This window comes from Camelus dromedarius, chromosome 7 (assembly GCF_036321535.1).
Source record: "Camelus dromedarius isolate mCamDro1 chromosome 7, mCamDro1.pat, whole genome shotgun sequence".
Classification (NCBI taxonomy): domain Eukaryota; kingdom Metazoa; phylum Chordata; class Mammalia; order Artiodactyla; family Camelidae; genus Camelus; species Camelus dromedarius.
Genome location: NC_087442.1, coordinates 46101109 through 46125881, shown reverse-complemented (window position 1 = coordinate 46125881; position 24773 = coordinate 46101109). Strand labels below are relative to the sequence as shown.

The window sequence follows — 24773 nt, the reverse complement described above, 5'->3', positions numbered from 1 at the left end:
TCGACGCACGGCGACGGCAATGGGGCCGGGCGGCTGCGTGGCGTGGCGGCTCTCGGCGTTTCTCTGGCGTAGGGCCGCTTTCCCGGGAGCGTGGGCGGCGGCCGACCTGGGCCCCCGGCCTCGGCTGCTGGCGGTGGGGCGGCTTCCGAGGGGACCAGCGCTCGGCCGGGCCAGTCTGACCCCCGACCGCGCGCGCGGCCTGCACGGCGGGCCTGGCTTAGAGGAGCGGGCGGAGGGGACAGCCAGCGAGGAGCGCCGGGAGTCAGGCACAGCAGGTACGGCAAAGAGGAGGGAGCCGGCTCCCAACTGAGGAGGCTCTGAGTTCCCCTCTTTCTGCATTTTCCTTGGGGTCACAAAACTCCTACAGAGCCAGAGCTGGAAAGGGCTGCAAAGGTTATCGGCGCCAGCTTTGCATTTTCTAGTGAAGAAACTCTGAGGTCAAGAGAGGAACTGAGGTCTCCCAAACTCCGGCGTCCGTCCGAACAAGCCACACCGGACTCGTGGCATCACAGTCTCATCGTCCTCATCCCCCTTCACACTCTGCCTAGGGTCCCGAGAAGTGGACTTGCCGAGAGTGTTGGGGCGTGAGGATTCTGAGGAAGAGCCGGGAGTCGGGGCTATGGGGTGCGTAAGAAGTGCTGATAGGATATGGGGCCAGTTTAAGGGTCTCTGATTACTGTAAGTTTTTGGAAACTTGGCAGATGGTAAACAGATAACATCTGTGAAAGGATGGAGTATGAGAGGGAGAGGTCTTAGTGGGCTCAGCCCACTTGGGAGTCACCTTTAGAACATAAGAGAGCCATAAATCCATAGGCTCTAATACTCCAACGTGAAGAACAGAATATTCAAATCTCTACAGAAAAAAGAAAGTGTGTCACAGATAACAGTTGTTACATAACTCAAATGGCTTTGTAAGAAAAACTTGAAAGTTCGAAATAAGGATTGTTGTTAAAATTTTAGCTCTCTAATTGGTTGATTGGGGCCACACACTTACTCGGCTAGGTCTGAGTTTCTCTCTTAAGTGAGTGTTGTGGACCAGATACTGAGAGCCCTTCCAGCTCACAGTCCCGGTTCTGTGATCCTTTCTGGCTGGGATTCAGTTGAATATGCCCCAAGATATTACCACCTCTCTAAATTATGCTGCTGTTTTTTTCTCTTTGAATAGCACATCTGTGCTTGAGCTGTATTCACTTCATCAAGTACTGGAAGAGAAAGCCATTGTTGCTCACGTATGATTGATTCTACCTGCATGTGGTAGTAGGAAGGGATGTGTGGTGATTTCTCTGTGACCTGAGCGTTCCTCCCATAAAAGTTGAGCAGTACACTATATGAAACCATTGTCCAGGCTCAGCTTCCAGGAGACCCGAGCCCTGCTGTTTTTCAAAACATTTCAGACCTAAACACCTTTATGGAGGAAAATTTTCACTGTCAGCTGCCTGCATTTTTGGGTTCATATAGTGTCTATCTTTACTTGGCCACCTGACACAAGCAAATCTTTGTGCCTTTCAGATCATACTGGTCCCAAGTTTGACATTGACATGCTGGTTTCACTTCTGAGGCAAGAAAATGCAAGAGACATTTGTGTGATCAGGGTTCCTCCGGAAATGAAATATACGGATTACTTTGTGATTGGTAGTGGAACTTCCACTCGACACTTACATGCCATGGCCTACTACATTGTGAAAACGGTAGGTTTCTTATTCTTTGGAACCATTAACTTAATGGAATAGTGTCCATGCATCAGGCTGCAGAGCAGCACTTAAAGAGTAAACCCATCACTTGAGATTATGTGAGAAGTCCAGATTTTCAGAATTTGCATGAGTGTTTTATGTTCTCTGATAGTGCAAGTTATGGGGACAAATACCTAGCCTTAGTCAGAATATTTCTTCTTGTCTCTTGTGACCACCAGGAGAAAATATTTAAAAAATAACCTGAGGCAGCCTAGAAGACAGTATAACCCAGAATTTCTAGAGCAAAACTGTCCACTGTGATACCCGCTAGCCCCATGTGGCTATTTAATTATAAATTAAAAATTCAGTTCTTCACTTGTGCTAGCCACATTTCAGTGCTTGGTGGCCATATGTGGCTAATGGTTCCCATATTAGACAGCACAAATATTAAAACATTTCCATAGTTGCAAAAAGTTCTCTTGTCTAGTGCTGACCTAGAGTTTAATTCACGTGTTTTGAGCATGTCCAGTGTTCCCAAGCACCGTCCTGGGTGTTCAGAAGACAAAAATGAAAGATTTAGTTCTTGCCCCCCGAATTCACGAATCTATTTGAGAAAAGAAAGCAATTCATTTTCCAGTGGACTGAATAGGAATCAGAATGAGGAAGAAAATATACCTGGAAGCTGATTCTGATACCACTTCAGAGGGGAACATACTTCTCTCACCACGTTGAAAATTGGATAAGACCAAAAGAATAGCCGGGATTGGTGAGAGAAGGGTTGTAAAATAAGGAAGCTGAGAACAGAACCCTGGTGCAACATGCCAGAACAGAGGAAGATTCCAAAAAAGTAGTTGGAGAGGCAGAGAGAACTGAGAGGGCATTAAGAAGTTATAAAACAGGATCCCAGGGTCTCTGTCCGTTGTAATAGTAGGTCAGAGTAAGATGAAGTCTTACAAGTGACCATTGAACTTGGAGATATAAAAAGAATGAGAGGATTGTCAGAGAATTTTCTGTGGAAGAGCAAAGGCAAGGGACTAGAAATTAGTTTTACAAAAATTTTAGATGAGGAGGGAGAACAATGCAAGCTCAAAGTTTTGTTCTTATTCTTTGTGGTAAAATATATGTAACATAAAACTTAATATTTTAACTTTTTAAGTGTACAGTTAAGTGACATTAGTTGCATTACATTGTTGTGCATCCATGACCACCTTCCATCTCCAAAACGTTTTTCATCTTGCAGAACAAACTGTAACAACAGTAGCTTCCTGTTCTCCCTTCCCCGGCCTCTGGCATCCACCATTCTGCTTGCTTCTCTATGAATTTGACTGTGCTGAGTACTTCCTATGAGTGAAACCATCTCTGTCCTTTTGTGATTGGCTTTTTTCACTTAGCATAACGTTTTCAAGGTTCATCCACGTTGTAGCACATGTCAGAATTTCCTTCTTTTTATGGTTGAATATTCATTTTAGTGTATGTATATACCACACTTTATCTTATTCACCCGTCCATGGGCATTTGGGTTGCTTCTACCTTGTAGCTATTGTGAATAATGCTGCTGTAAACATGAATGTAGAGATATCTGTTCAGATCCCTGCTTTTAACTTCAGAAGTTGAATTGCCAAATGATGGTAATTCTGTTTTTAATGTTTTGAGGAAACATACTTTTTTCATAGTGGCTGTACCATTTTACATTTCCACCAGCAATGCACAGGAGTTCCAGTTTCTCCACATCTTCACCACTTATTATTTTCTGGTTTGTTGCTAATAGTAATCCTAAAGAGCATGAAATGGTATCTCGTTGTGGTTTTGATTTGCATTTCCTGAATTATTAGTGATGTTGATCACCTTTTCAAATAATTGTTTTTCTTTTTATTTATTTAATAGGTGTGTATTTTTAATTTGTTTTTCATCATTTTTTTTAAAATAGACTTTATTCTTTTAGAGCAGTTTCAGGTTCACAACAGAATTCAGCAGAAAATAGAGTTCGCACATAGCCCTCCCCATCCACACATATATACTCCCCTACCCTCAACATCCCTCATCAGTGTGGCATTTTTGGTACAATCGATGAACCAACATGGGCACATTATTATCAACCAAAGTCCATAGTTTACATTAGGGTTCACTCTTGACGTTGTACATTCTATGGGTTTTGAAAAATGCATAATGACATGTAGCCACCACTGTAGTATCATACAGAATAATTTCATTGCTCTAAAAATCCCTTGTGCTCCATCTGTTCATTCCTCCCTCCCTCCCTCACCCCAAACTCCTGAAAACCATGATCTTTTTATTGTTTCTGTAGCTGTGCCTTTACCAGAATGTCATTTGGGTTGGAATCGCACAGTTTGTAGCCTTTTCAGTAATATGTCTTTTAAGTTTCTTCCATGTTTTTCATGGCTTGATAGATCTTTTTTTTTACTGCACATATATTTTTAAATTTACATATATGTACTATTCATTGTTTCTGAGAACGTCTGGAGCTTTAGCTTTTTAAACTTATAGTTATCAAAGGAATAAAGCCAACCACAAAATAAGAATTAACTCAAAAAGACAAATACACCTTGCTATTAACAGCAAAATTATTTATAATTGCCAAGATATGAAAGAATCCTAAGTGCACATCAATAGTTGAATAGATAATGGAGATGCTGCATGCATATATATATATATATATAATGGAATACAACTCACCCATAAAAAAGAAGGCTATTTTGCCATTTGCAGCCCTTCATTCATTTTTTTTTCACTTCAAAAACAAGAATTTTATAACTGGCAGAGACATTTCCATTACATCAAAAACAACAAAATACCTAGAAATAAACTTAACCAAGGTTACCTATACTCTGAAAACCAAAATGACACAAAGAAATGGAAAGATTTTTTGTGCTCTTGGATTGGAAGAATCAACACCATCAAAATGTCCACTCTACCCAAAGCAATCTGTAGATCCAATGCAACCCCCATCAAAATACTCGTGACATTCCTCACAGAACTAGAACAAACAATTCCAAAATTTATAAGGAACCACAAAAAGACCCTGAACACTCAAAGCAATCTTTTGTAGGTCTCTTTTTCCTCTTTCTTCTTTTTGTTCTCTTTTCTTATGGTTTGATGGCTAGAGAAGGTCCTTTAACATTTGTTGTAAAGCTGGTGTGGTGGTGCTGAAATCTTTTAGCTTTTGTTTATCTGTGAAGGTTTTGATTTCTCCATCAAGTCTGAACAAGAGCCTTGCTGGATAGAGTATTCTTGGTTGTAAGTTTCCCCCTTGGACCACTTTAAATATATCTTGTCACTCCCTTCTGGCCTATAGAGTTTCTCCTGAAAAATCAGCTGATAACCTTATGGGAGTTCCCTTGTATATTATTCGTTGCTTTTGTCTTGCTAGTTTTAATATTTTCTCTTTATCCTTAATTGTTGTCAATTTGATGACTATGTGCCTTGGTATATTACTCTTTGGGTTGGTTCTGTGTGATACTCTCCACACTTCCAGGACTTGGGTGACTGTTTCCTTTCCCAAGTTAGGGAAGTTTTCAGTTATTATCTCTCCAAAAATTTTCTCAAGTCCTTTCTCTCTTCTCTTTCTGGGACCCCTGTAATGCAAATATTAGAGCGCTTCATTAGACTATCCTCATTCCTTTTTATTATTTTTTCTTTTTTCTGTTCTGAAGTAGTGATTTCCACTAATCTTGTCTTCTATCTCACTGATCCGTTCTTCTGCCTCATTTAGCCTATTCTTGGTTCCTTCTAGTCTATTGTTCATTTCAGTGATTTTATTCTTCTTCTTTGGGTATTCTTTATATTTTCCAACTCTTTGCTAAAAACTTCACTCTGTGTGCATCTATACTTCTCTTGAGTTCTTGGCCATCATTACTTTAAACTCTTTCTCAGATAAATTACCTATCTCCTCATCACTTATTTCTTCTTCTGGGATTTTATCTTGTGCCTTGGTCTGGGAGATATTCCTTTGCCGCCTCATATCGTCTATCTTTCTATGTGTTTGTGGATTCCTTCCACAGGTTTTGGGATTATTGTTTTCTTATTTCTAGTATCTGCCCCTGGTGGGTGAGGCTGGACTAGAGGTTTATGCAGGTTTCCTGGCAGGAGGAGCCAGTGCCTGCCCACTGCTGGGTGAAGCTTGGTCCTGGACCTCTGGTGGGTAGGGCTGTGTCTAGAGGCCTTTGTGGCTTAGGAAGTCTGATGATGGGTGTGGCTGTGTTCCCACCCTGTATGTTGTTTACCTGAGGCTTCCCTGCAGGCTGTTGGGTGGGGCTAGGTCTTGGTGCTAATAATCCAATCAAGCTGTCAGCCTCCAGGAAAGCTCATGTAGATAAAGACCCCTGGAAAGCCTGCCACCAGCTTTTATGTCCCCTGAGTGAGCTGCAGCTGTCCCCCACGTTCCCAGGAGACCCTCCAAATCCAGCAGGAAGGTCTGGCCCAGGTTCCTGTGAAATCACTACCTCTGTCCTTGGACCTGGTGCATGTGAGTTTCCGTGTACGTTTCTCAAGCGAATAGAGTCTCCATTTCCCCCAGTCTCATGAGGCTCCCAGAGCCAAGCCCCTCTGGCCTTCAAAACCAGATGTCCTGGGGTCTCCTTTTCCCAGTGCTGGGACCCGAATTGGGGAGCCTGACTTGGAGCTTAGAGCTCTCACTCCTTTATGAGGGCCTCTGCGACTTAACAAATCTTCAGTTTGTGGGTCGCCCACCCCGGGGGGTATGGGGCCCAATTATATCGTGAGCATATTCCTCCTACCGTCCTGCTGTGGTTCCCTCTTTATGTTTCCATTTGCAGAAGATCTTTTTGCTAGGTTCCAGTCTTTTTTTGATGATTGTTTAGCATTCAGTTGTGGTTTCATTGTAGTCACAGGAGAGGCAAGCTTGTGGTCCTACCACTCTGTCATCTTGACCGCATCTTTTCAAATACTTATTGGCCATTTGTGTATCTTGGGAGAAATGCCTATTCAAGTCCTTTGCCCATGTTCTCATCAGGTTGGTTTTTTATTGTGAAATTTAGTAGTGCTGTGTATATTCGATATCAATCTCATATCAAATACGTGATTTGCAAATGTTTTCTTCCATTCTGTAGGTTGCCTTTTTTACTCTGTTAGTGTCCTTTGATGCACAAAATTTTATTTTGTTGTTGCCTGTGGTCTCATATCCAAGAAATTGTCAAATCCAATGTCATGAAGCTTTTCCACTGTGTTTTCTTCTAAGAGTTTTATAGATTTAGGTCTAATGTTTAGGTCTTTGGTACACTTTGGGTTAGCTTTTGTAGATGGTGTGAGGTAAGGCTCCAACTTTATTCTCGTTTATGAAGATAATCAATTTTTCCCAGCACTGTGTTTTGAAAAGTCTTCCTTTCCCTATTGAATGGATTTGACAACCTTGTTGAAACGTTGTTTGACCATGGGGGCTTTTTATTTTATTCCATCAGTCTATAAGTCAGTTTTGATAACTGTTTTGATTACTGTAGGTTTGTGGTAAGTTTTCAAATCAGGAAATTTGAGATCTCCAACTGTGCTCTCTTTTCAAGATTGTTTTTGGCTATTTGGGGTCTCTTTAGATTACATATAAATTTTAGGGTAGAGTATTCTATTTCTACAAAAAAAGTTACTGGAATTTGGATAGGGATTGATTGTATTGAATCGGTAGGTAGCTTTGGGTAGTATTGACGTCTTAAAAATGTTGTCGTCTTCCAGTTACAGTCTATTTATTGTTGTCTTCTTTCATTTCTTTAGCCAAGTTTTGTAGTTTTCATTGTACAAGTCTTGCTTCCATAGTTACATTTAATTCTAAGTATTTCATTTTTTATTCTATTGTAAATGGAATTGTTCTCAATTTCTTTTTCACGTTGCTTATTAAGTGTATAGAAACACAACTGATTTGGGGTTGTTGATTTAATATCCTACAGCTTTACTGAATTCGTTCACTAGTTCTAACAGGTGTTTTGGGTTTTCTACATATAAAATCATGTCATCTGCAAACGGAGATAATTTTATTTCTTCCTTTGCAGTTTAGTTACCTTTCTCTTTTCTCTTTTCTTTTTTTCCCTTGCTCTAATTGTTGTGGCTGGAACTTGAGTATTATGTTGAATAGAATTGGCAAAAGTGGGCATTCCTGTCTCATTCCTGGTCTTAGGGAAAACTTTGTCTTTTGCTATTGAGTATGATAATAGGTTATACCTGTGGGCTTTTCATATACGGCCTTTATTATCTTGAGTTTTTATTATTATTATTATCCTTTTTTTTTTTTAATCATGAAAGGGTTTTGAATTTTGTCACATGCTTTTTCTGCATAAATTTGAGATGATCCTGTGGTTTTTGTCCTTCATTTTGTTAATGTGATTTATTACACTGATTGATTTTCATGTGGAACCATCCTTACCTTCCAGGAATAAATTCCATGTGGTTGTGGTATATAATTCTTTTAATGTGGTGTTGAATTTGATTTGCTAGTATTTCATTGAGGCTTTTTTATCAGTATTCATCAAGGTTATTGGCCTGTAGTTTTCTTTTCTTGTAGTGTCTTTGGCCTTGGTATCAGGGTAATGCTACTCTGATAGAATAAGTTAGGAAGTATTCTCTCCTTCAGTTTTTTAGAAGAGTTTGAGAAAAATCTGCGTCAGCTTATATTTAAATATTTAGTAGAAATTACCAGTGAAGCTGTGTGGCCCAGGGCTTTTCTTTGTTGGGAGGGTTTTTTTTTCTTCCCATGTACCACCCCCCCCAACCCCCGCCTTCTTTTGAGATATAATTGTGTTGCGAAGTTTTTGATTACTGACTCAATTCTGTTACTATTACTGAGTAGGCCTATTTACGCTTCCTATTTATGCATGATTCAATCTTGGTAGGTTGTGTTTCTAGGGATTTGTCCATTTAATCTGGGTTTTCCAGTTTCTTGTGTAGTTTTTCATAGTACTTCTAATCCTTCTTATTTCTCTAGTATCTCCTCACTTATTTCTGATTTTAGTTATTTGGATTTTCTGGGGTTTTTTTTTTTTGTCTATTTTGTTGACCTTTTTAGAAAACTAAATCTTAGTTTCATTGATTTTTGTCTTTTTTTCTCTGATTTTATTTTTCTGCCAGCTTTAAGTTTAATTTGTTCATTTCCTAGTTCTTTAAGGTGTAAGTTAACGTTGATTAGGGAACTTTCCATGTAAGCATATGTAGCTATAAATTTTCTTCTTAGCACTGCTGTCACTGCATCCTGTAAGTACACTTGTCTCAAGATAATTTCTAATTTCTCTTGTGATTTCTTTGACCAGTTGTTTAAGCTAATAATTGTTTGATTTCCATATATTTGTGGATTTTCTATTTTTCTTTGTTGATTTCTAGTTCATCGTGATCAGATAATATACTTTATATGAGTCCAATCTTTCAAAATTTAAGACTTGTTTCGTGGCCTAATATATGATATATCCTGAAGAATGTACCATGTGCACTTGAGGTAAATTTGTATTCTGCTCTTGTTGGGTAGAATGTTTTGTTAATGTCTGTTTAGGTCCAGTTGGTCTGTAGTGTTCAAAGTTCTGTTTCCATATTGGTCTTCTTGGTTCTATCCATTAATGAAAATGGAATATTGAATTTCCTATATTAGTGTGTTGTCATCTATTTCTCCCCTTAACATTATCAGTGTTTGTTTCACATGTTTAGGAGCTCTGATTTTTGGTGCACATTTATAATTGTTAGGTCATCTTGGTTAGTTGACTCTTATCATTATATAATGTCTTTCTCTCTTGTAATAGTATTTTACTTAGCCTTTTTTCTAATAGTGTATCTGTTGTTTTAGACCATTTATGGAATCTGCTGGGAACAGAGACTTGAGATGATAAAATCTCTCATTGTCAAAAAGGTAGATAAGATGAAATTAGAACTGAGAATACCTAGCCTTAAAACGGGAAGGTAGCGTCTGGCTCTGCTGAGAGTGAAGGGAAGCTAGGATGGACAGAAAGGATGATGTAGGTGAGAACCAGGTATTGAGTGAGCTTAGGCCTATCTGCCTCAGACACCTTGGTGAATGAGTGAGGTGGCCCCTCAGAAGGGTTTGGGCAGGAGGATTCAGGAGAGAGGAGTAGGAGATGGGTAGGATTTAAGGGGCAAATAGTTTCCCTGCGTTACTGACTAAAGGGCATGGTATAGCTGTGAGGAATGAATAAGCTAGGTCCCAAATTAAGACCAACAGAAATACCCCCAGACCCTGTAAGAACAGATTTCCCCCATCTTCTCTGCCTTTAATGTATGACTTGGTTTTTTTTCAGTACAAATACCTGAAATGTAAAAGTGAGCCTCACGTTAAGATTGAAGGGAAGGACACTGATGACTGGCTCTGTGTGGACTTTGGTAAGTAGTTTTGGCACACTCTTCAGATAAAATATTTGATATTGTACATCTTGAACTATTTTCAATTATAAAGGGATCGAAATCTTAGTGTTTTTCCATGTAAAAATTTTGAAATTTATTTAAAACAATTTTTATTTAATTATAACCCAGGTGGTCTTACTCACATGTGAAATCCTCACCCAACCTGATTTGTGTATCTAGCCGTAAAGGTGGAGAACAGGATGGCTAACATGGTAGAGGTGGGAGAAATCCTTTAATGGTAGTAGAAGGCACCTTGGAGTATACATAACCTTGGTCTTAAAGAACTCAGAAAAGTTGAAGGGCATTCCAGGCACAGGCAAGGACAAGAACAGAAGACTGTTATTTTGGGTAATAATATATACATAGTTTAAAAATATTTCCCCATAAGACACTTACTACAAAGGGGAAAACAGTAACTGTCAAGAACTGTTAAAGGTCTGAGATTTTTATCTTACTTGTAAGCTATTAGTCAGTTTTATGGATATTGGTAAGTTACCCAAGACTATTCCAGGGTTAGGTGAAGCACACTTTGTTACTCAGCAGTAGAAGCAGCTAGCAGCATTTTTGTACCAGGTTCCCTGAGCAACACAGGTCCAGATGACACTTGCACACAAAGTTCTAACAGAAGAACTCCGAGATTAGGGGGGTCCACATTTTTGATAATGGGCAGGAAGCAAACCTGCATTTGCTTTGGTGTAAGACACTTTTTCTGCCAAGGCTGTAAAAGTCAGGGTTTCTCAGCCTTGTCACTGTTAACATTTTGGGCCAGGTAATTCAGATGGGGAGGAATATCCCTGGTAGGATGTTACAGGTAAGAAAATAAAAAATGTCCCCAATTGAAAACCATTATTCTAATTGTCAGAGAGGTGTGTGAGATCATAAGGATAAGCTTCTTGATTATAACTCTTATCTGTCCTTGATAGGCAGCATGGTGGTTCATTTGATGCTTCCAGAAACCAGAGAAACCTATGAATTAGAGAAATTATGGACCCTACGTTCTTATGATGACCAGTTAGCTCAGATAGCGCCTGAGACATTACCTGAAGACTTCATTCTTGGAATAGAAGATGACACTTCATCCCTGACTCCTGTGGAGTTCAAGTGTGAATAAGATGATATGAACTGCTTTAGTCATTTCAGAGTTGGATTGAGTCACTTCTTATAATTCCTACACCCCACCTAGGTTGGTTAGGCTGTTGTCAAAACAAGTCTTGTTAATATGAGTGCCTATAGACATGTGGAAATTGTAGGTAGAGGAGCTAGTTCTCACACCAAGAAATCAGTACCTTCAAACTTCCTGAGGTCCCAGCAGGATTTCCTGGTGATAGTGTTGGCCTCTGTGCTTCACCTGAGCTCTCTACTCAGAGTTCAAGTGGAACTCTTATTCTGTAGAATGCACCAGCCAAAAATTTTAAAAATAAAGCAGAACATAACCACCTCACACTGGTCCTGTTACTTAAAACCTATAGTTCTTAGTTCATATGCAATATTATCAAGGTTCACAGTAAGTACACTAGGACATATTGGTGTCTACCTTAAGATCAACATAGTATTACTAAAAATCTAAGTTTACAGTTTGCCCAAATTCAGGACATTTCACATTTATTTGAAAAACCAAAAGTAGAACTAAACACCAAGCTGCACCTAATGATGAAACACTTTATTCTGCATCAAGGTATCTGGAAAATGAAGCTGTATTTGGGGCACATTACAGATGAGGAATGATCCATATTCGGTGAGTACAAAACAATTACAGAATTATTCCCTAGTATTACCAGATACTCCATTACCAATGCTTAATTGAAAGTAAAACATGATTTGCCACACTAGAAGGCTAGAAGTGAAATATGACAGAATTTCAACAGGCAGATATAAATGTAGCACCTATCTGTATTAAGAAAAAAAGTTGGAAAAATCAAATACTGATGAAGATCTCTGGCCTTAAGCACATTTCACCTGAAATCCAACCAGAAAGCCAGTCCATTATTAATTTTTTTTAGCAATTGTATGAAAAAAAATTATGAATGCTTTATGAATTCAGTGACAAAAAGGGCACTTTTTGGCTAAAACTACAAAATAAACTGGTTTTCTGAAAACATTTAGAAAAACATTTCAAGTCATTTTCAAAATGTCTAACTGATATGGTGATCTTCAGAAAAACTTACCTAGTCTGTGTAGAAATTCATCTTGAAATACGAATGAGGCAAATGATTTTTAAAGAATTATTATATACCCTTCAGATCAGTATAATATGATGACTGTGATTATTTAATGAACAAAAGCAACACAGAAACAATTCTGAGAGCAGTGTGGCCTTGGAGACCACCCACACCCACATAATTGTACATACCAGGCTTTGCTATCAAGGAATGGGCAAATGAGTTTAGTATCAAAGATCAAATGTTTTATCACAGTCATTCAAATTATATTCCAAAAATTGTTTTCTTGTATTTTTCTACCTTTTGACTTATTTTCAAATGACTGGTTGCAGAGAATACAGAAATCCTGCTGCATTTTAGGTAGCCTTTCATTTTCCTTGGTTTATCATTGCTTAAAAGTCTTCCACATAGCTTAGTGAGGCTCATGACAGTGCCTGGCACATGGAGATGTAGCCTTTTTATTGCCTTTGAACACTGTCACACCATCTGACTGCCCAATTGGTCTTCACAAAGCAACTCTTTTGAGGTCTGCTCAAAGCGAAGACCAACTGGTCTGAAGTGTATTGGCAAGCTAAACATCCTGTAAGGCAAGCCGAAGCTTTCTTCTTGCCAATCGGTTTAAAGTCCACAGGGGCTGCATCTCTTCTTTGATACACTTTCTTTAGGTAGTGATAGTCAAAAGCACAAAGCATTTATGCATTCAATCACATAGCCAAACAAAAAAACTGAAGTCGCCTGAAGCCATTTAAAACTAGCTGTTCCAAAACCTCTTGCAACCACTTTGCTCTGTTAGTACCATCAAAAACTTACTTACCATAAACAAAAATACATGGTATTGCTGCTCTCCAAATATAGGCACTGCTTCCTATCTTTGAACATTTATTGGATTTTCCAACTAATAACTGTCAAAAGCCTCAAAAAACCTTAAATTAAGTTTCCAGCTTTATTGTCAACCAGCCAGAAGTAAAAATTTTTAGTTACTTGCCTGTTAGCTAATTAAAGTTTATTTTTTAAAAAACAGTTGGACTTCTCTTTATAAAGTATATAAAATTTTCAAAAAAAAAAAATTTCGCTTTCATTGCATTACTGAATACCTGAGGTAGTTGAGTAAAAATGCACGTTTAATACCCCTGCCAACACCATTCAGCACTTCCCTTAGGTTATTCATGTTAGTGTTTAGATAAAAATAAAACAAAATTTTTTTCTATGCTAATAGCTTAACAATTAAGTTCTGTGATAATTATGTTCCAATCCAATTTTAACAACTGGACTTAGGAGCAGTCTATTTTTATTTGATGAATTTAGTGAATGCACCATTAAGCCAATTTCTGGCATTATGGGGGGAATATTAAGAAAAATTAGAATACTTGTTACACTGAGAATACAACAAAAGGGAAGTGCAGAGCTCCTCTCTTTCCCTCCCTCCCCCCTTTATTTTTTTTTTTTAAAGCTGGGTGTCATACATTTCAGAGAGCATAAAGTATACATTCTCACAGAGACAGGAGTTCGAAAAGTTGCCTGGTCCTCAGAAACAACTGGCTAGGTAAAAACTTGTGCATGTGATTCTGGATAGGGGTTCAGCGCCCATCTGTTGGTTAAGCAATCTGTCTTTGGTTTGGCATCTGCCTCTGTGGTGGGCTGTTTCCTGAGCCTTCACTTCCGTCTTGACTGAGGTGGTCCACTTTGCAGAGCTTTCTGCTGTTGGTGCTGCTTTACCTGAGTCAGAATTTCCTGAATTTTTCTCTGAGCAACCTGCAAAAGGAGAGAGCTTTGAAATTTCTACCTGATCAAAAGTTACCAAAAGTTCTACTTTTCCATTTCACCAACTTCAAATAAATTTACTTGAAGACTAAAGATACATACTAATTAATTTAGTTTAGTAGAGTCTCTGAAATCACCTGCTAAAAAGGGGATTAAAATTGTTAAGCACCAAACTACCTTAAATATTTATATGGGGTAGGGACACCCATGGGAGAATTGCTTCCATTTGAGAAAGAGGCAAAAGAGCTTGCTTATCACACTAGAGCCCACTTGCCTGGCAAGCATAGAAGTGACCAGTTATTTTGACAACCACTTGGTCATTCTCATCAGGCGTCTGATCACGAGGGACAACAACTTCTGCACTTGACAAATTCTGGAGCTCATTCACCTGAAAAAGGTAAATACAAATCATGTCAGGTCAGGGGTTTTTGTTTGTGTTAATTATCATTTCCTGAGCACTTACTATGTGCAGAAATACTGAGCAATGTATTGCTTTACAAATCTCATTAATTCTATCAGGTTATCAGTACTGTCCCCATTTCAACATAATTAAAACTAAGCCTTAGTCAAAGAAACTGACTTGCCCAAAGTTACACAAGTTAATGACAAAACCAGATTCAAACCCTGAAAGTCTGATTCCTAAATGTACACTTTCAATCACTTCAACACTGTAAACGGCTTTGAAAAAAAGTCTGTAAATAGCTTTGAAAACAATTTAGAAGTTAGATGTATTAAAGAGAAACTGGAAACCATTTGCTTTGTTCAGTTATAGAAGTCTAAGTTAGAAAGGTAGATGGAATTTTTAAAAATTTCACATCATTTAAGTGTTTGCACAATAAAAATAAAAAGCTGACATATCAACAGAAAAATGCTATATGCCCCTTAGAAATATCAGACAAAGTGGAAAGAGAGGCATTGCTTTCACTTGTAGCTGACACCAACACTCAGGAGGGACAAGAGGCAGTCTTCTCCAAACCTTGGCCCAGATGGTCCTGCTTTTTATAAGTTAGCCAAAATTCAGGGTCTTGGAACTCCTAAGTACCTTTCAATGCTTTCCCTTTCATACCACTGCACAGGTTTTGCTGAAGTACTTGCCGTTTTGCCTCCTTTTCCAATAACTCTGCCAGCAGCAAAGGATGGCACTCTGATGTGAGCTTCAAGTTTCACCTCTTCCTTAGGACTAACAAAGTTTTCTTCTTTAATTTTTCCATAAATTCTTCCCTGAGCCTACAGATGAGAACACATCCTATCAGTGACATTCATGCAGAAAACACAAAAGGTCCATTAACTTTAAAGATGGCCCGGGTCCACTGGAATAGTCCTTTGCAGTATATATCAGCATTTGATAGAAAATAGCCCCTTACTCTCTGATCTTGAAAGGGTAAAACCTCTCCCAGCAATAAGACAGTAATTACATTTTTCTTGAGTAAAAGAGACTAGGGAAGAACCACAGAGCCCACTATTCCAGGCTCGCAAGAAGCCAAGCTCATGTCTAAATGGGCCAGTGAGAAATATTTTCTGTTAAAAGGTTTTATCATCTTAGTCAGATAGTTTCTACTGTTAAGTACAAAGTCAAGTTAACGCACATACCTCATAGTTATTAGTCAAACATATCCTGTCACTTGCTGCGTACAACTAGAAGTTACACATAAGAAACCTCTTCTGTTATGTACAAGCATTAATTTGCTCTGGTATACACCAAAAGAAAAGGAAGTCAGAAGTGCTTTAATCTGACAAGCTGCCAGGGTGAAGCACAGAAACTAGAGAACCCAACACGTTTTCATTGGTGCAGAAATGATAAGCTTATTTTAGGGATTAGAGGGAAAAATCCATTTTAGTACCCTGTATTACGTTTGTCCTCAAAGTCTCAGGCCACAGATACAGTATTAACACAAAGGACACTAGGGATATGTGATATATATCATCCTTCAAAAACAGAAGCTCTTCAATTTATAAGAAAAAATACGTGTTGGGAGGTTTACTGTTCCTTAGTTCTCTGAAATAAATTTATTTGTAATTATCATTGATCTCATAAATGATATTTAAGCATTACAGCTTTTCTTAAATGTCCCATTTAAGACAACTGTACAATACAGGCATTCAAGGATACAGGGAAACTCAATTCCCTAGCATACAAGCGTTAAAGGAATTACAAGATAGTAATTCCATTTATAAAGCAGTAAAAGCATAAGAAACATGCAATGATTGATATTTGTATTTATCTTTTAATATTTCATACTGCACTGACTGAACCTGTAAGTTTGGGATAGGAAACAATTTTCAACATTTCTGATTCTGATTTGAACTGCTTAGTATGAGGGAGTGAATTTCTTCACCTGAGCTTGAGCCTAGCCAACTGCACGCACATCTCAAAGCACCTCCTTTTGTTTTCTTTCTTCCCATAAATGAAGTGAAAATAGCTTTGGATTTTTAGTGGAAAATGGCCCCTAGGAAAACAGAGGTCAAAGAAAGTGATGGTTTAAAAAAAAGGTGAGAGATAGGCACTTGTTACTTAGCCACATTTTAGAGCCAAGGGAACTAAAGCCTAAGGTTAAGGAGTTGTCCTGTTAACACGGCTGCTGAGTGTTAGGAACAAGACAAGGGCTTTGGGTAAATTAGTTACACTGAATTCAGTAGCTGCTTTCACTTACGACAAACAAGACACCCTACTGAGTTTTATGGGAGAAATCATATACTCAAGGGTGTGTATTTATGATTTGATGATCTGGCAGGGTCTAGGCTGATTCACTCAGAGTCTGCTCAACACTCCCGCCAGCACATGTATATTGTATTTCTTATGTTGGGCACTATTCTAAGCACTTTTTATACTGTTTAAACTTTATAACCTTGTTTAAACTTTGTGGGTGCTTTAATCCCCGATTTTGCAGATTTTACTAGCCATAGGAAAGTTACGTAACTCATCCAAGGTCACACCACTGGTAAATGGTAGCACTGGGGTTTGAACCAGCAGCCTGCCTGCCAAGTCACTGCTCTTCATCACCCTGCCACACCACCTTTCAGTATACAGTGGGAGGCACTCCAGCCCAAAAGGCCCCAAACTCCAACATGAGCAATGCCACAAGAGTTCCTGCCATGTCTGTCTCTACAGTTCAAAAGATTAGAGTGATCTATTGAGAGACTATGGACAAGGGCTAACAGTTAATCCAAGGGTCAGAAGAAAAGGGAGCATTTTGCAAGGGTAAGGCCTCTTGGACAAGAGAAAAAAATCTGAGAACAAGTTTTCTAAGGCATGTTAACTAGACAAATTTACATGCCTTAAGGTCTTACCTTCACGTATGACAATAAGGCACTGAGCAAATTCTCCTTTGGGAGACAGGCAAACCCAACAACCATTTGCAGAGCTCTCAAAATTAAACAAAGGCTTTGGTTTATTTTTAAAATGTAATTTTGGGTATGTCTCTACTCTTCTTATGAATTCCCATTAAGAGATTCTTTCTATTGAGTATTAGATATATTTAAGGGAGAAGCCAGGTTATGGAGTTCCTGAAAAGAAGGCATTAACATTCTCTGCATCCATTTATTTGTTACCTGTGCACACACTCTAGAGCACATACCTTGAATTGAGCCTCTGGTGGCCCAGTGATAATCACCATCCTCACTTTAGCATCTGGTGCTTCAGCTGGAGCAATCTGTAACAGGCCCATTAAAAAAAGGATTATGACACTTTCAGGTACCACTGATAAAACTGTTGCACAAACTAGCCTGTCATTTGCACACGACTTACAGACTGACTTCTGGAAGGAAGTTTCAGAGAGGTAGTGAGTAACGTAGATTCATTAGTTATGGCTCCTGCCACATACTGTGTACTTTCACATTAGGGCCAGGCACAGTGTAAGTAAGTCCACATGTAATCTCTAGCTAATCCTCACTACATCCTGATGTGGTATTGCCTCTGCTCAACAAATAAGGAAACCAAAAGCCGGAAAAGTTGAGATCACACAGCTGATAGAGCTGGAGGGAGAGCTGGGTCTGTCCCCACTGACATGTTCCAATCACGACACCAGTGGTGCTCAAAGTGTGGTCCTTGGCCCACATGCATTAGAACCCCCAGCTTCCAGTATGTGTGCACAAAACTGCTGGGTTCACTAAATCTAAGACTACTAGTGAACTCCCCTAAAGCACACTCACTGGAATAACATACGGAATAGACAAACAGTAATTTGGCAGAAGAAAAGTAAACTCAGAGTCTTCTGTTTTGGCAGAGCATATGAAATCATACAAGCAGCCTGGGCTGGGGATATGCTGCAGACTGCTGAAGGGAGAGAAACCAGCATTCCCCCAGAGCCACAGTAAGAAAGGGTTTTGGAATTGGCTGGTAGACGTTGTTTTAAAAGAAAAAAAAATTTATATTTGACAGAAAGAAAAAAGCTAGATGTTTGCTGCACAAGAAGCAATTATTAACTATAGTAAATAATGAGAGTAGGAACCAAAAATAGTATAAAAACCATCCAACTACCACTCAGTATGATCACTGTCAATTACTTAGAGTTTAGTAGACCCTTCCCCACATGTTTACAATCAAAAGGATGTTTTTACTTTTAATAGTCATGCTTTCTCCCTCTCTCAAAATAAAGCTAACATTTCTGTTATCTACATCCAAATTGATACTATTCCTGCTTTACACTAGGCACTAATTTTGAGTCTATTAAATAAGCAGATAATTACTTCCTTTCAGACCACAATCTTTGAATTAGTCACAGGAAACCTGTAGAAAGAAGGTATCATTCTTAATCTTTCTGACTATAGTTTTCTTTTTTAAAAAGGACCTTTGTCAGGAGGAGGGTAATAGCTCAGTAGTAGAGCACAAGCTTAGTATGCACAAGATCCTGGGTTCAATCCCCAGTATCTGCATTTAAAAAAAAAAACAACAAACCTTTGTCAATCCTAGTGATAGAGGGCTGGTGCCAAGAGCACTCGTACACTGAGATGTAGGAGCACAAATTGCTACAGTTACTCAAAAGCCTGAAAAGAGCACATGCCCTTTTGACTCACCAGATCTACTTCTGCAGACTTATGTTAAAGAAAAGGTTTTATATGACAATCTGGCCAAAAGAACTTTGTCCCTCACTGCAGTTTCTGTGCAGGATCAACTAGGAACAACCTTAATGTCCAGTAAGTGAACCCAGATAATTATGGTTTGGTGATACCAGATATGCCTATTAAAGTAAGTATATGTATGTGGAAATCTGCATTATGGAAATCTAGCAAACTGTTCAGAGTGGTGATGAATCTTATCTTTCAAATTATGCATGTTCCAGACTTTTCGGAAACAAAAATATTTTAAAAGCTCATTATAAACCCTCCATGAAAGCCAGAAAGAAAAAGAGCCAAACGTCTAAATAACCAACTCTTCTTGTTCATGGAATGTTCACTGCAGTTTTTCCCAAAATAATCTGCTAGGTTCTTTTTGCATGTGTTATTTTTTTTTAAGATTTATTTCACTCATGAATCAGGAAACTAGAAGGATAGTAAAGTCAGCTTACCACTTGGTCTTTACCACCTCTTTTCTTTTATCCATTTATTTGTTTTGCTTATTCTGCATATTCTGTTCACATATTTTATCATTTGCTACAACAGCATGTAAAAGCTATTTCTGTGTGTTTTCCTTTTTTTTAATTTACTTGTGTTACATTACATACAGTGAAACTCACTCTTTCAGTAACAAATGCAGAGTTGCAAACACCACCACAAACTAAAAAGTTTCCATCACTCAAAATTTCCTCATGCTGCCTCTTTGTTTTCAACCCCTCCTCCACCTCCTAGTAACCACTGTTTTTTTTCCTCCATTTCCATAATTTTGTTTTTTCCAGAATTTCCATTTAATTAGGGTCATATAGTAAGTGGCCTTATTAGTCTTTCTTTCTCAACATAATACATGCAGTTCATCCAAGCTGTTGTACGTATCAATGGTTTGTTCCTTTTTATTGCTAAGTAGTATTTATTGTATAGATTGGCCACAGTTGATGCATTTGCCAGTTAATGAACATTTGCTTCTTCCCATTTTGGGTCATTTATAAATAAAGATGCTATAAACATTTGAGTGCAGTTTTTTTTGTGTACTATATTCATTTAAATACAATTTTTATAAACTTTACAAAACAAAACCAAGATAAAACCCCCAAAAGACTGATGTTTTCTTGAAGGAAGCCTCACCCGGAGAAGATGAGCTAGAAGGAATATATGTCCAAGGACCTGGGGGCAGAACCACCATGCCTGCACCGGACTGCTCGTCTCCAGACTGCCTTTTCTGGAGAAAGAATTTAACTTACCTTGTTTAAGCTACTGTTATTCAAGGTTTTCTGTCACACCCTTATGTAACCCCAGGATAGACTGCCACATTCAATTCAGATTACAAAGTGGCAGAAGACACATGCTTCTGAAATTTGCTGTATGTAAAGAACGTGGAGAGCCACAGCTGGCAGAACAGTACCTTAATAGATGCTCCTGCAAAGCGAGAAAGCTGTTTGATGTGCTGCCCCTGCTTGCCAATAATGGCCCCGACGGAGAGTGCTGGGATAAACAGGTGAACAGTCTCTGTTTCTGATTGCTGCTGGAAAAGAAATACAGGACGTACGTGCTTATTTGATACAAATCAGGCTATGTGGCTGGCAGAGGGATGGGGGCATTCTCATACTGTAGGGATATTAGGATAGTTTTAGGAAGAACCACCGCAGTATGTTGATGTGAGTTTATCTAACAGGTCGAGAAGATCTCATATTCATTCTGAAAGCATTAGCATTTAAAATGTCACTACACAATTCTCTTAAAGTTTACAATGTCATCCAAGTTACAGACTTAAAAACTATGTAAATGTTACAAAGTTTTAAACACATCAGGGACAAGAGTGTGCTTAAAATTAAGCAAGATTCCCCTAGCAGTACATCCTACATCCAAGACAGATTCTTGACAAGTAAATGAAGAACCTTACCAATACCATTCAGTACTACCCAAGCACACGACAGGGTTACAAGAAAACTAATTGACTTTAGTGGTAAAATGCCGTCCTTCATCTTCCCGCCTCAAGCCAGCTGTGCCCTTCCTGAGTCTCCCTTCAAATAGTCATTCTTGAAGCGCTAAAGGATACACTCACTCAAGAGAACAGTTCAGTGACTGGGTTCCTAAAAAGGCCAAGTTAGGGTTTAGTAATGTTACCAGTGAGCTTAAGGATTCTAAATGCAGGAGCAGTGCACATGTTTATGCAGTTAACAGTTTGTTTACTTTCTGCCAGTAAGAAAAACATGCTTCCAAGGATAATTAAGAAATTCACTCTAAGAAAATATTTTAAAGTGTTTTTATTTTTTAAGACTTTTTAGAGCAGTTTTAGGTTCACCACAAAACTGAGACTGTAGAGATTTCCCATATATACTAAGAAATATTTTAAGATGACCCACAACTGAATAAACCAAAGTAAAATAATATGCATTTGCTTAAAAAATTTATACCTCACAAAAATTTCTAAAGATGTTAGAAGATATTTTGCAATAAAACATGTACACTTGATAAACTGCTTGATAAAAAACACTTCACAGAATTCTCTTGAAACTTCTTATATTCCTGGATACTATAAGTTCCGTTCCCAAGTACTCACATTACATCAGTACCCTAACATGTACACAGACAGCCATAAAACAGCTGCTGTCGAATTTTTGGATTTTTTAACCAAAACTCTCCCCAAATTCTTAAAAAGTCTCAAAGACATGCTAGTAGTTTTGCTTTCAAGGGTCTCAAGAACTAGGGAAATCTTAGAATTTGATCATTTTCAGTGGTTTCTGAAAATCTTAGTCAAAGAAAACAGCAGCACTGGCCCCATTCATTTTCACCAGATGTGGCAAATTTTGTGCCACTTAATGTTGGTCCAGCAAACAACATCACCACTCTTACCACGCAAAAATCACTAGTGGCAGTAACATCTCCATCTTCTCCCTGGAAGCCCAGTGTGGAGGCAGAAAACAAGAGGACTAAGCAGCACCGTCTGGCAGGAGCCCGCGAACAGAGGGACCCCTGTTCCACTTCTTGTCCCTGAGCACAGACTCGCTGGAGGCTGCTCCACAGGACATGGTGTACTCTCACTGTTCGGCAGGAAATTTTTTTAAGTTTTTAGTTCCCTTCCTCTGAAGCAAAGTTATTTTTAAAAAGTAAGTTAATAAACAGAAACTCTCTAGACGTAACAAAAGGCTGAATTGGTTCTTTAATGAAAAGAAAAGCCTTTTGTCAATTTATCAATTAAAAAATGGAACTGAGAAAAAGGAAATGATACCAGACAAGATAAAAAATAAGATACAACCATGTCAATACTAATGAAAATGTCAAAAACTTTTAAATTACCAAAATCAATTAGAAAAGCTTAAACTGTTAACTCCACAATCAACTAATTACCTAAAACTATTTGGGCTTGGCACTTTAATTGATTTTTTTCAAGCCAAACAATCAGGAAGAATGACAAAAATCCCAACGAAAGGGAAGACATGGGAGACTAGAAAAGGACAGGCAGACATGCCTCACAGAGAAAAGTATATTAAGTAAGAAAATAAATAAATGGGATCATACTACCAATTACATGTTCTAATTAGCTTTTTTACCTTAACAACACACCTTGGGTGTTTTCCCGTGTCGTTCACATGTCCCTGCCTCATTCTATGGAGTTACTCCTTCAGAGACACCACAGCTGACACATTTTCATCCCTGTTCTGCAGTGCAGTCAGATCTTTGTACAAAAAAAGTTGTGCCCTTGTACAAATATCTCTAGTTCATAAATTCTTAGAAGTAGAACCGGGGCCTAAACATTTTTAAAACTCAAAAATGTTACCAATTACACAAAAAGGTTCCCACTCAGCCCACACAGAATGGTGGAATTCCAGTTAAGGCGTACATTCGTGGAACATTTTAAAGCCACCTTTGTGTTTTTTAAGTAGTCGGAGATGGGTAAAAAGCATGCTGAGCTAAAAAGTCAGGTTTAAGAGGAAGAGAACTACGATCGGGGGCAAGTGTCTATAGCAATCCTGTGTGATAAAACTGTGAGTTCCTCTCTGTGAGGTGCTGTGCACTTACAACTCACAACTGATCCAACTGACAGAAACTAACAACATTCCCATTTTAAAGATGAGAAAACTGAACCAGAGATTAAATCACTTGCATAAGGTCATACACTGACTGATGTTGGAGCCAAGATTCACACCTGGATTTCCCTATCTCCTAAAATATGTTCACACACACAAAGTATATACCCCACTTCCAAGGGGTATGGATGTGCTTTAAAATACCCATAGAGCTGCAGAAGTGACTCTAAAGAAAAATGCCAAATAGGACTCTCAAGGAGGTGCTGCCTTCCCTGGTTGTATCATTCTTCTATCTACTTTGAAATGACTTCCTATGAGTCAAAAAAATGTGTTACGTGTAGGTGGCAAAAGCTTAAGCTTTTGATCATCAATGTGCTAAAAGGGGCATTAGAGACAGGCCATTAAATTTTTTCTTGATTTTGCAAGAATAGGGGTAACTGCAGATTAAGAATGATGTAGAGAGGGGCAGAAGGTACAAACTTCCAGTTACAAGATAAATAAGTCCTGGGGATGCAATGTACAGCATGGTGACTCCAGTTCACACTCTAGTGCATATCTGAAAGTTGCTAAGAGTAGATCTTACAAGTTCTCATTACAAGAAAAAACACTTCTGTAACTCTGCGTGGTGACGGATGTTAATAACTAGACTTACTGTGGTAATCATTTTGCAGTATATACAGATATTGAATCATTATGTTGTACACCTGAAAATTATGTCAATTACAACTCAATTTAAAATTTTACCCCCAAAAAAGATTAGTTTAATTGAATTACCAACATATATGCGTATATATGAAACTTTACTTGAACAAGGAACAGAAAAGAGGTTTGTTGTCTCATCTGCACACACCCATCCTATGCATGTGTAAGACACTTTGTAACTGAAACTTAAGCGTTTCAATGTTTGTTTCTACTATGAGAATAGAATAACTACATCACAGAGTTGTCCAAAACAAACCCCACAATATTTATCTTCCCCTTACTATTATTTTGCTATATCTAAGAATGCTATTTTAAAGAGCCTTTAAAAAGTGTGGTTTCCAATTTTTCACTAGTTTATATAACACTGCAATCAAATCTTTAAACATAAATCTTGTACCCTCAGACTTCTAAGATTTTATGTAACGAAAATGCTGGATCAGAGCATGAACGTTTAAAATTGTTATTTCCAAATTCTCATGCTAATAAATTTATTATACAGTCAATAAATGTGTTAAAGACAGGGGGAAATCATTTTGGTTCGAAACATACCTTTCACTTACAAAAAACAAAGCAATGTGGGATTCTAGACCCCATGCCTCATTTTCTACAAATAAAAATACCTGAACCCTGCTCTTCTGAGTCTCTTTCCTTTATTTGTAACCCACCACCATGCACCTCCTTGCCTCCTATACAACTTAGCCTAAAATTCAACTCCAGAAAATACTCTTGACAAAAACCATTGGATTTTTCTCTGATCATTAGATTTTGTTTCGTTACCATCTGTATAGACGTACATACTATATGCTTTACAACTTGGTACCTCTTTGGTATTTCCTATGTTTCCCAGGGCGTCGTAACACACTGTAGGTCTTAACACAGTTGTCAGCCTAAGGAGTCTTCCCCGTGGCTCTGTAAGCCTCAGTACACACACACCAGAAGGGGCTTTGCCTTCCCACTGAACTGACCGTGGAGATCTGTCAGAGGTGCCTGTCCTGCACAGCTTACCCAAGTCAACCTTTGTTGTTATGCATCAGGGAAGAACA

The 24773-nt window shown here is 38.4% G+C and overlaps 2 protein-coding genes across 7 annotated transcripts in view; one reads left to right on the top strand and one right to left on the bottom strand.

Moving 5' to 3' along the window:
* On the top strand, positions 1-24360 carry MALSU1 (mitochondrial assembly of ribosomal large subunit 1). 3 transcript variants are annotated; one of them, XM_031455050.2, is made up of 5 exons: positions 1-275; positions 1510-1688; positions 9929-10010; positions 11707-11766; positions 20116-24360. In XM_031455050.2, the coding sequence occupies exons 1-4, from the start codon at positions 20-22 to the stop codon at positions 11754-11756; spliced, it is 567 nt and encodes a 188-aa protein (XP_031310910.1). In that variant the 5' UTR covers positions 1-19; the 3' UTR covers positions 11757-11766; positions 20116-24360. The 3 variants fall into 3 exon arrangements, with proteins under 3 accessions (XP_031310910.1, XP_031310909.1, XP_010985488.2); XM_031455049.2 differs by lacking the exon at positions 20116-24360 and having other exon boundaries at positions 11707-13210; XM_010987186.3 differs by lacking the exons at positions 11707-11766; positions 20116-24360 and adding an exon at positions 10955-11472.
* IGF2BP3 (insulin like growth factor 2 mRNA binding protein 3) overlaps positions 11671-24773 on the bottom strand; it is a 121924-nt gene continuing 108821 nt past the window's right edge. For 2 of the 4 annotated variants that reach the window (XM_031455046.2, XM_064487505.1), the window contains 5 exons: positions 20403-20522; positions 17527-17601; positions 15047-15178; positions 14226-14339; positions 11671-13942 (listed from right to left, as the gene is read on the bottom strand). In XM_031455046.2, coding sequence (XP_031310906.1) covers positions 13844-13942; positions 14226-14339; positions 15047-15178; positions 17527-17601; positions 20403-20522 — 540 coding nt within the window. In that variant the 3' untranslated portion in view covers positions 11671-13843. The remainder of the gene's footprint in view (positions 13943-14225; positions 14340-15046; positions 15179-17526; positions 17602-20402; positions 20523-24773) is intronic. The other 2 variants (XM_031455047.2, XM_064487506.1) reach the window with 2 other exon arrangements.

Coding starts and splice junctions, on each gene's coding strand:
- MALSU1 (XM_010987186.3), top strand. CDS start 20: ATGGGGCCGGGCGGCTGCGTGGCGTGGCGGCTCTCGGCGTTTCTCTGG. Junction 276..1,509: donor CCGGGAGTCAGGCACAGCAG/GTACGGCAAAGA, acceptor TGTGCCTTTCAG/ATCATACTGGTCCCAAGTTT. Junction 1,689..9,928: donor CCTACTACATTGTGAAAACG/GTAGGTTTCTTA, acceptor GTTTTTTTTCAG/TACAAATACCTGAAATGTAA.